Below are 12,099 nucleotides of genomic sequence, written 5' to 3' on the forward strand. Positions count from 1 at the left end.
ATATATCTTTATTATTTACTTTTTGGATATATGAAGATGTTTTACTGCCGGATTACCACCGTAGTGTCACGCAATCGCTTTCGGTCCCTGGGCCTCTGTCTGTTTTCGCACCATAAGAAATTAATGGGGCCAAATTTGCAATGACCAGAAAGTTGTTAAAAGAGGAAAGTTAGCATTGAGGGGCATATGTTTTGATTGAGAAAAATACAAATTTATACAATAGCTAGCTTGTAAAAAATACTTGATTACAAAAAACTTGATTGACAACTAAGCAGCATACTTACATACTATGGGTTTCAGAGATAGTGCAAGCACGTCTTTTGGCAATATTTCTGTAACGAACACTCGTATCAGAACGAGATTTTGCTGTAGGGTATTACACCCAGTGCCGTAATTTATAAGGGTATCATGAATCACTAATCGTAAAGAATAATGACACTTGTCCTTGTACCAGGAGACAAAAACTTCATTATCGAGAAATGGATACGAACACGCGTAAAAGGCTCCACCTACCCTCTCCCCCCACCTCCACCGCCACCCCTGTCCTCCTTCCTTCCTTCACGTTCCTTTCTCTCTCTCTCTCTTTGTTGCCAATTGGTATGTGTTCACCCTGCAAACTGGTTTTAAGACTTACACAAAATGTGGAAATTGGTGAAATTAGCCTATGTATTGAAAGTATATATGTATACATAAATATTAAAGCAATTTTATCATTATTGCATTTTTATGACAACTAGAATTCATGGAAACAGTTTATTTTTGGCATACAGTTATTAAAAAAATCAAAATACTAATATAGACTTAAATCAATGAAAGTGCTAGGGGAAAAAAAAACAAAAAAACAAACAAACAAACATTATAATCCACTTATCCGTCGTCTGCTCCCTTATGGTTTTCGGCAGCCAGATGTACAACAAGGTTAGAAACATTGGATTGTATCTACTTTAGAAATATCTGTAATTTTTTGGGGTAATTTGGTGGCAAAAAAGGGATAATAGACATGAATTAAATAAACATTTTGAAATAACAAAGTAAAGTTGAACTAAATAATGAGTAAAGTAAACAATTAAGGGAGTAAAACTTTGCAGTGTCGTCGTCTGCTGCTCATAACTGTGTTTGTGGAGTGAGCGCTTAGGAACCAGGAACAGCAACGTGGTTCAAGTTCAATGTGGAGTGAATTAAGACCAAAATGTGTATAATTACAATCAAATAAGCACTGTGGAGTTTCAGTTGTGATGGCAGTAAGGATAAAACCACTGATTACAAGGTAAAAATGAATTCAGTTCAAACCATGACCTCGAGAATAACAAGTTTCATACTTTCACTAATATAGGCAACAAAATGTTGTTTTATTGTGCTGATTACAACTGCAATCTTGAGTAAGATAAATAAACGTTACATATATATGCTAACATTGTTCAAATGAGTGCTGGGAAGGCTGGGAAAGATGGTGGCCATCCGTGACTAGACCGGCCAGCCACACGATCGCTGCCATATTGGATTTCAAAACTGCCTTGAAAACATATTTTACGAAGAGTGTCACATGCTTATTTTAGTTCGTATGGGGCTTTCATATATCACATTATGTTGACGAAACTTCAATCTTTTGAATGGTATGCTTAGAGTTGTAATTGTATTCATGTTTCACCAATTAAATATCAAGTGAATAAGACCCGGCCAGCGTGATGATGGTGGATCGTCCGTGATTGTTTACCCTATTCACATCTTGGCTATTTTTCCTTAGTCTTTTTGATGATTCAGAAACATTGTTTAATTCATATTCTGTTAAGGTTCTGATTTTGATCCTCCAAATCTTCCCCATATCCCTCTCCACCTGCCTCTTGACTCTGAAAGATCTACCGAGGAATGGAGTTGTACATACTTGCTCTCCCCCCAAGCTTGTCTTGGTGAAGCTGAGAGTATCAGTGAATAAAAATATCTTTATTGCCTCAGTATGACAAAAGCAAGAGTGGTTCTTTGACTTTTTGGACCTTGTGGTAGACAAACCCAGGTTTCTTTCACTCTGGAGGACTTTTTTGAAGCCCCTCCACTTCCACAATTGCCTGGAATCCCTTCATCTTTATATGTGTGAAAGTTATTTATCAGTGATGCAGAAGAGGTTTTCAGAAGTCATGACAGCTGCTATTGCTGCCATTGGACTTAAGTGAGTGACTTTTACCAGGTAAGCTAGGCCAAGTGTGTTAATGAAACCTTAGGAATACAGTATTAATGCATTTTTCTTTATTCCTTTAATTGCATACACTATGTTTCATTGCCTTTGGACAATATTATCACTATTTGCTGTTGAAGATTGTGGCAGCTTTCTTCTTGAGCCTTCATCCAGTGTCTGTTAAATTTGATTGTTTATTGAGACATTTCAGTTTAATTAGACATTTTGGATACTCTGTCCTAAGTCATCAGTGAAGCCTCCCAGCTAGGATTTGGGTTTAGTTTATAAGAATCATGCAAATCATTCATGTGAATGGATAAAGAAGTTGTAATGAAACAAACTTATTACACAAAACCATTTTTTCATACAAACCCATCAGCATAGATTGAGATGTCTCTTTCCTTCCCTGTGCTATGGCTTTTTATCAATTTCTAAACAAATTAAGATAGTATTGTGTCATATGCAGGACTGAGCATGTGTAGTGGAAGCTTCTCATTCTATACTGATACAAGTTGGTGCTCCTGGGCTTTCAACAACTGCAGAAATAGAGCAAAATAATTTAAAACCAGTGAAAATTTTATTGTGTAATAAAAAAAGTTCTTCATGTTCCTTCCTAAATTACCAGTTAATTCTTTGTTTCCAACTTTCTTCCTTTAGGGTGTTTCTTCACTGTTCTCTACTTAGTTCAGTGAAGCACTGTCTTGTCTTCTTTGGGCTTGTTCATTCTTCACATCAGAGTGTAGTCTGTTTCAGATTCTGTACTCTTATAGGTTATTACGTCTCATTACAGTTCTTGACCATGGCAGAATGTAGGTACTACTGTATTGACTCTTTCACCCAGAGGTAGTGTAAACAAAAACAGAAAAAAATAAAGATGAAACAATAATTTTCACTCCATTGACTGCCTAAAGAAACAGAATAGGTGAAAGGAAAAAGGATGGGATATAAACACACAAAAGTGATACTTCTGAAAACTGGAGGGTAATGGAAATGGTGGAAAATAATGAAGAGGAATCAACACTTAGTTGCTAGTAAGAAAAGAGCATTTAGCACAGAGGGTATTCCATGATTGTTAATACTCACCCAGTACAATAAGTGATACATAAAAAAATGTGGTGTATGGCAGTTGTCATAGTCTGAGGAGAATGGAATAAATTCATTTCTTATCTAGCCTCATAAAGGGAAAAGCTGACTTACAGATTGATAAATCAGTCGAGAAAATCAAGTTGTCATCTGAATACTCTGCTAGTTTTATTTTATTTAAACTTTATACTTAGTAAAGATACTTGATTTGGCATGTTTAATGTAATTGTGAAACACCTTTAATTCATTGTTTTATGTTTCAGTCGTGTAACTAAGAGCAAAGGTGAATTGGAAATCTTACGATTTGCTGCAAATGTATCGGCTGCTGCACACCGAGAAATTATGCGAAAAGCTCGTCCTGGAATGAAAGAATATCAGTTAGAAGCTGTCTTCCAACATCATACTTACTACCATGGGGGTTGTAGGCACCAAGCTTATACAAACATTTGTGGCTCAGGATGTAATGGGGCTATACTCCATTATGGCCATGCTGGAGCACCCAATTCAAAGACAGTGAGTTTCATAATAAAATCTTGTAAAATTTTAACAAGCCTATTCAACACCAAAATATTGTTCAGATTATATCTTTGTTGAAGGTAAGGTAAAGTGAAAGCCTTCTGGCTGCAAATTTTGGAATATTGGTAAATGGATGAGTAGATACATGAAATTTAAGCTATAGAGACATTCCCACAACTTGGTCCGTAAGCAAACTTCTTGACAAGCAAGGAGTCCTCCAGCAACAATAAGTTTATGGGTAGTACTTACAATTGCTCCAATGGATAACTTTGCAGTGACACTGAGTTTAGAATAAGCACAAACTTGGAGGTTAAATGTTTGAAATTATTTAAAAGTTTGTGAATTAGAATAAGATTTTCAGTAAGATGAATTAAAGTTACACATATCAATTACTTTGTCTTTGTTACTGTAAAGTTGATGTGTAAGCCTAACCTATTAGCAAGTATGCATATGTGTATGTTCACATGTTCACCACCTATATGTGTAATATGTACAAATGTGCATTATAATTCTCTCTCTCTCTCTCTCTCTCTCTCTCTCTCTCTCTCTCTCTCTCTCTCTCTCTCTCTCTCTCTCTCTCTCTCTCTTGTACAGTATATTTATGGATATATAATGCATTGGAAAATTGTACTGAATGTGATAAAGTATTTATGGTACATATATTTTCAGTGTGTGTGTGCTTTTGTATATATACTACACTTCTGCATTGCAGTATTTGCTTATCCCAGACGTACTCTCCAGATTAACAGTAATAGAATTACAAAACATAATTGAACTTGAGAATAAGCTTATTGAGAGGACTGGTGTGGAAGAGGACAATAAATGAAAAGTAGAATTAGTATCAGTTTATGAATGCAAGCAGGGGAAAAGGGTGAAGGAGATTGCAGTCTCCTGAGGACCACCATTTAAAGAGATAGGGAATGGACAGACAGTCACAAAAAAAAAAAAAAAAAAAAAAAAAAAACTACTGTAGGAAACTTGAACAGTGTAAAAAAAGTGAAGTGACATAATTAATAGGGGCTTGTAACAAAATAAGTTTTTGGAAGCACCTCATTAGATACTATAGAAATGTCAAGCCTTATGACTTAAGATTTCATGTTCTCAAACAAGATGGCCAGATGGATTATGGCAGGGTAGTTCAGTTGATTTTGCTTTTGAGAAACAATGCAGATGATTGGAGAGAGGCTTAGAGATTCTAAGTGGATGGTATATAACCAAAGTAGCATGGGGAAAAAACTTGAACAGTAACACACATCTTGGATAAGAAGGCAGGGATTAGCTAAATGTACTACTAGTGCTGTATCATACTTACAGAAAGTACCTGATGCGTCCACATGACTCCATAAAGTTTAATTTTGTTCATGAAACTTACCTGTCAGATATATATATAGCTGTATTTTCTGAAGTCCGACAGAATTTTAAAAACTTCCGACACACGCAGTGGTCGGCCAGGTGGTTAGTACCCATTCCCGCCGCTGGGAGGCGGGTATCAGGAACCATTCCCATTTTCTATTCATAATTTTTCTGTCGCCGGTGCTGGAAACACCTGTTTCCAGTACCTCCGTCTTAGATTTTGGAAACTTCATTGCCGCTAAGTATCCTAATTGTCTTTTAATTGATTTACTTGGATTTGTGGCTAGGCATACGCTATCTTAAATTGATTTGAATTTGATTCATTTTTGCATAAGATATCTGAATCTAGTTAGGCTAGTTTCAGAGGGTGTTGTCTGCAAAGATAGGGTGTGGCTACCGAAAGCTTCGGTAGATCCGCACTTGGTATGCACGAGAGATTTGTCATGTAAGGAGTGTGAGACCTTGTCTAATTCCGTAAGGAAGACGTATGATTCGTATGTACGCAATTAATCAGTAAACATGTCTAATTCCGTTAGGAAAACGTATGATTCGTATGTACGCAATTAATCAGTAAACAAAAGTCAGGGTAGTGAACCTGCTAACCTTCCTGTAGACTTTTTTTTGCCTAACCCTGTAGTATGGCCTACGGGTTATGAATATGTCTGCGAGAGGTGATCGCTCTCCTTCATTGTTGTGAAGAGTGCTACTTCTGTTATTGTTTCTCATAACCCTGTAATGTTGCCTTCGGGCCCTAAACAGTGTCTGTAGAGGTTATTGCCCTTTCTCTAATACTCTTTCGATTCGTATCTTAGAATCGAAAGTGCTTGCTTTAGAGAGCAATAGTGAAGTGGCTAAGTGCAGTGACAGTGCCCCTTGTGTAGTGGAGGGTGCGTCAGATCGGCCTTTATTTCGTCTCTAGGCCGGGACCTCTGCTTGACTCCCAGGACCCGGGGAGAGAGCATGTCGAAAGCCGAAGGAGGGTTACGAGGAACCCCCACCGATCTGGCGTGCCTTCGGCAGTTTCTGATGAAAATCCCCAGACTGCCTAAGTGCGTGCACGTGCACGAATCCTGAAGGATTGCTTCTCGTCCTCCGAAGCGTCCTCCCCGCGCAGGGGTTGGAGCTTTCGGAAGGACTCGCGCCCTCTAAATAGAAGCTTTATAGAAGAGGACGCTTCACGTCCTCTCTATCTCGTTATGCGTTCCAGTGAGAAGTAAGAAGGCGAGCGTCGCCTTATCACGTGTACGTCTTTCCACCGAGAAATATGAAAAAGAAGTCTTAGTAGCAGGACGCTTTTGAGAGCGGACGTCCGAGCTTTGTTACTGTGAGAATAAGAAGGCGTTCCCTCGCCCCTCGTATTCTCACACGATCAACCCTTCTCCTGAGACTGTTTCGTGCAGTCGGATTTCTCTCCGAGATGTATCTCGCTTGTTTTGACGCCTGTCAGGAGCGTGACGCTTTTCTGCACGCTTCTTTTGACGCTCGGCTTGGACGGGACGTTCGGATGGACGCCAGGCGCGCGCGGGTGCACGCCAAGCGCGCACCAGTGGACGCCGAGCGCACGCCAGTGGATACCGAGCGCACGCCGCGCGCGCCAGTGGACGCTGAGCGTGCTCGCTGCTCGCCAGGACGCTGAGTGCTCGCTGCTCAGTGGACGCTGAGCGCGCACGCCAGGTGTGTCGCCTGGCTGAACGTTTCTGTTGAACTCTTCAAGCTCTTGTTTACGATTTGGGCCTCAAGAATTTTTACCTCTACCTTCGGTGATACCTTATACCTCACATGCAAAGAATGTGAAGTAAGCAGTGCTTCGGAGGAAGCTTAAAGTGAACAGACAACTTCGTCTTCGAAACCCAGCAAGACCTCGGGTTTCGTGAATTCAAGAGGTCTCTGTCAATATTATATTGCTTTTTGCAAAGGTGGATGGAGTTAAGGAAAGCTCAAGGGAAGATCTCGTTTTCTCTCCGCAGTCAAGACTTTGCGATAAGGCAGTTACGGGTTATGTAAAGGCTCGATGTCCTGCACGTCAGGACTCTCGGCAACGTTCAGTAGGATTCTTGCAAAGGCACTCGTCAAAAGGACGCTCTTCAGGAAAGCGCAAGGCAGGACTAACTTTTCCATACTGCCAATAAATTTTAAGCTTTAGCAGGCATTAGTTGTGATACGGGAGAGGAAGCTGGTTGGAGAGTTTCTTCCTCTTCCCAGGATAATTTTGCAAGCTTTTTAGCCCATCTGAAAGGGTTTTTCAGATGATAGATTTTGTTAGTTTCTAGTCGGGACTAGGCTGCCGAATTGTACATCGTCGTTCTACCTGCCGTAAGCCCAGTCTCTTAACAGGATTCTTGCCCCTTCCTCGTTTGAGACGGGAATCGGAAAAATAAAATGCTCGACTTCCTGGATTACGTTTTGTCAATTCAGTGACTTTCCCCCATTGACCAATATACTATCGTTTTGTCAAGTAAGTGGGTATCCCCCTCATTGACAAAATATCTCTTTGTCCCGTAAATGGTTAGTTCTCATTGACAAACATCTCATTAACTTGATATTGCGTAAGCGAATAAGCTCTTATTGACAAGATTCGGAAGAGCTCTCATTCGTCATTCGCAGACTCGTACAAGAAATAGACTTGTAGACTACGTCAATGAACGCTTATGTCCAATAACATAAGAAGCTTGAGCTGACTGCTTCGATTCTCTTAAGTTTTGTTCATGAAACTTGCCTGTCAGATATGTATGTAGCTGTATTTCCGAATTCAGCTATATATATGTCTGCCAGGTAAGTATGAACAAACTTTATTGTGATATAATTTCATATTTTGCCTTGCGTTATTTTATTTCTGGTTGGTTCAAGTCATATACGCTTGCTGTAGTTACCTCTTCGGATGGCAACCGAGAGGTCTATTGTCTATTTTAAGGACATTTAATCGTTACTCCCTGCAGCCTTCCAGGAGTTTCCGATTTATCTTTTACCGTTGTATGGTAGTGTTCTGACGACACAAACGCATCTATATATTTAGCGTTTTCTGTTTCGCTTAAATATACCAGCTTGAGAGTCTTTCTGCTCAAAAAATAACGGACCTATTTCTTCGTAGAATAGGGTAGCTGGCAACCCAGACATAAAGTTAAGAGACGACGTTCGTAAGCTGCTGTCACGCTGTGTCTGTCCTCCAGTCCAACCGAGCCAGTAACAGATCGTGCGCTGTCATGCGCGGTAGGTTTCGTCTCTCTCTCCTGCGGGATTGACTGACCAACCGTATCTCTGTGCTGGCGGTTACGTCTCTCCTGCGGGATTGACTGACTAACTGTATCTCTGTCCTACAATCACGGACTTTAGCCTAAGATTGAGGGGATTTCTTACGTGAATGAATAAACGTTGCAATTCGTTTTGCCTTACATGTTTTCAACAGAGTTATCTCTTGATCCTTTCGGTGCTCGTTACCGCACGGTATAGAACTACGAGTCTACCGCAACATTGCACTTTTATATGCTCTCCTGCTTAGGCAAAGCACAGCCTTATTAGGGAAGTAAGCATACTCGGGGAGGGAATGGATGAGCTTGCTGGGGACCATTTCCTTCCTGAAGAAGTTTTGTTTCACCTTTCCCCGAATAGACTGCAATTCAGACCACAGTTTTTTCCTACCGGGAAACTGAAATATTATTCAAGATCTAGGAATGATTCTGAACATCTCTCAGTGCGTCTATCACCTGAGGTGATAGAAAGAAGGTGCCGGACATCTTAATCTGAAAGAAGTAAAAGCGATTCGGTAGTCCCTCCAGTCCTCGAAACGAGTTTTTGGGAACCAGTGGTCCAGATCAACTCTGATATTCCACAGCTCTCTCATATCTTAAGAAGTAGTATCTTCTCTCGGTCCCTGTTCGAGTTTACGAGAGAGCCTTTTATAAACAACAGGCGTAGAATGTAACGATCCTCTAGAGGTTCGTTACAGGATTGCAAAAGACCGTACGAATCGTCTCGATCGACGGCAACAACTATTGACTTCCGAGTGGAATCTTTCTTTAGAAGTAAGTTGAGAGTGTGGAGACTTTAGGGACGCCCTTTCATTCTTCTCTTCGATATGTTGAGGACGAAGAGGCTTCTTCTTCTCTGCTCCCTTATTCTCGATCCGGGATCGGTACCATTAAACGCCATCCTATGATATTGAACGGGGATGGATGTTTAGTCTCTTTTCCCCTTTTTCAATCGCTTAGGAAATGTAATAAGAGGATTTATGACGTCACAGGGAGCGACAATGACGCTGATCGCCCCATGTTGGACTTCAGATCCTGGATTCACAGAGGTCACATACTTCCTAGTTCACTTTCCAAGGACCTTTTCCGAGAGAGTCGGTCTACTCTAACTCGAAAGGTACCTATAACCTCTCCGCTCTGAGTCTGACTACGTTCAGGCTATCGAGATGTTGACAGGAATAAGATTACCGTCTTCCATTTCCGTCTGAAGAATGGGATAAGCTGGCAGTCACAACTATTAAAGAATACGCAAATATGTTGTTGACGGCCTTTTGGGCTCAGAGATTTGCGTCTGTCAAACAACAAAGCCCTTCACGATCTTGAGTTCTGTGGAATCTCGAATCTCGCTCACCATCTACTTTTTGTCTCACATGTTTTCTCGGAGTCAGACACTCGTGCGAGATCAGGCGACATATAGTAGCCCTGAGTTTCTTGTTGACGAAGTCGGTTGCGTTTATACACCCCCGATGATCGTGTAACATGAGACCAGGTTGGACTGTCAGGCATTCTTCCTTCGGGACTGAATCGCCTTTTTGCTCATCGCTCCTTTCTCCTGGGGCACCAGAAGCTCGAGTCAAGGAGTTGATTCGCTGACGACGTTGGGTTGCGTTGATACCACCCCCCAAGGTTTGCTTAGATTGAATCGCCCAGGCAGTCCAGACACTCATCCTTCAGCGAAGGATAGTGCCTTATGGTCTTCAGGGTACAGACTTGCTGTCCTTGATTCGTCTGACTGGTCAACTGGTTGGTCACCTGACTTTAGTACAGACGGACTGACTGTGCATGTCCAGATCGAAGCTTTCAATATGGAACTTAGACGTAGTCTGAAGTTCTTGATGTCAAAGCATTCGAACATCTCCTACCTGTTAACTTCTTGCATGTGATCAGGAAGGCCTTCTTCTAACCACCCTAGATACGACAAAGAGGGTTAGTGAGATTTTAAGCCATCGTCACAAGTTTTGGCTTTGGAGAACACAAGGCGGTGTGCTCTCTGAGCCTTCCGTTGTGGCCTAAGAATGGAAACCCGTTTTGTCCTTGGGCAGGAGCTTGGAAGCACTGCGAGATGTGAAGATGGCATATGAGATCTGCTGCTCACTAGGGCCATACGTGTCTGCAGACACAATCTTGGGGGCAAGAAGTACCACTCATCCTATCCTGTAGAAAATAGTTAGGAAGAGCTCTTAATTTAGTTGTTGAGTCGCCGACAACGGCGACTTCTTAACTCTTAAGCCTTAGTTAACACACCTTAACTTTGGCTAGGTTGGTCAGGTGGTGATATATATATATATATATATATTTATTTTACTTCTTAGCCCTCATGGTATGGTCAATATGGTCTAGTCACATTGTGGTCACGCCCCCGTTGACAGATCATCTGGAGTGCACCAGCTTTATAGGTCTCTACCTCGCTGGCAACTCTAGTAAAGCAGAAGCAGACTTGGGTGACAGTAATCACGAAGTCAGCTATGCTAACAGGTGGAACCAAGATGTAAATCATCTGCATGCATTTGTTTCCCAAAATCCTTCTATTCTGTCCCTTCCCACCTCCAAAGGTGGGATTCAGCTATATATATATCTGACAGGTAAGTTTCATGAACAAAATGGTATTGTTATGATACAATAAAGTTTGTTCATACTTACCTGGCAGATATATATAATCAAGTACCCACCCACCTCCCCTCAGGGGACAGTGGAAATAAAAATTATGAATAGAAAATGGGAATGGTTCCTGATACCCGCCTCCCAGCGGCGGGAATGGTACTAACCACCTGGCCCGACCACTGCTTGTGTGGAAGTTTTTTTAAAATTCTGTCGGACTTCAGAAAATACAGCTATATATATATCTGCCAGGTAAGTATGAACAAACTTTATTGTATCATAACAATATCATATTTTAAAAAAAAAAAAAAAAAAAAATTATAGTGTGCTATTGTTTATTGTCTAATTAGGTTTTGTAAACTTCAGTTTCAGTTGTTTGCATTATTATTTATTTTAACGTGATGTAAATGATATTAAAGTTTCAGACCATCTGTATACTGCCCATATAGGGCAGTCCCTGATCATCGGTAGCCTCGTTTATAAGCGATACAGTTTTATGGGGCTTATTTAGTGCCGAAATGCACCGATTTCTGGTATTAGCACTAATACATACCTAACAGAGGGGCCATTAATTGGTTATCCGCACCAAAATCTGGTTATTGATACCGATAAGCGCCGTTCCGACGTCTTGATGATAAGTGAAAATTGTTTTTTATCAGTACGTCAGAACAGAACCTTCACCAATGACTAGGGACTGCCTTACGGTTTATTTTATAGCACAGTCAGTTTAATTCAGTTTTAAGTCTAATTATTGCTGAGTTTGCCATCAATATTTTACAAGATACTGTTGTTGAACTTCAATGAAAATTAGTATGCTGTACTTCAGTTGCCAGGCAAAGTAGGGAGAGTGAGGTATTGCCATGTGGCAGTAGTTCATCTGTCTCCAGTAGACATGATATTTTTGGGCAGTGCTGACTAAGTACTATCATTTAAATGGTTTACCTTTTATTTTAGAGTACTTCTTATAATGTTGAGGTATTTTAGTACAGGCAGTCCCTGGCTTACGAAGGGGGTTTAGTTCTTGAGACGCATTGTAAGCCGAAAATCGCCGTAAACCTGAAAATCGTCAAAAGTCCTAAGAAAACCTTACTTTTAATGCTTTGGGTGTATTAAAAACTATGTAAACTGCATTTT

At 40.7% G+C, this 12,099-nt stretch overlaps 1 protein-coding gene across 2 annotated transcripts in view; it reads left to right on the forward strand.

Annotated features, from left to right (window-relative positions):
• LOC135221905 (xaa-Pro dipeptidase-like) overlaps positions 1-12,099 on the forward strand; it is a 511,321-nt gene that overhangs the window by 466,773 nt on the left and 32,449 nt on the right. For both annotated transcript variants that reach the window (XM_064259900.1, XM_064259899.1), the window contains exon 7: positions 3,517-3,766. In XM_064259900.1, coding sequence (XP_064115970.1) covers positions 3,517-3,766 — 250 coding nt within the window. The remainder of the gene's footprint in view (positions 1-3,516; positions 3,767-12,099) is intronic.

Source organism: Macrobrachium nipponense, chromosome 3 (assembly GCF_015104395.2).
Source record: "Macrobrachium nipponense isolate FS-2020 chromosome 3, ASM1510439v2, whole genome shotgun sequence".
In the NCBI taxonomy this organism is placed as follows: Eukaryota; Metazoa; Arthropoda; class Malacostraca; order Decapoda; family Palaemonidae; genus Macrobrachium; species Macrobrachium nipponense.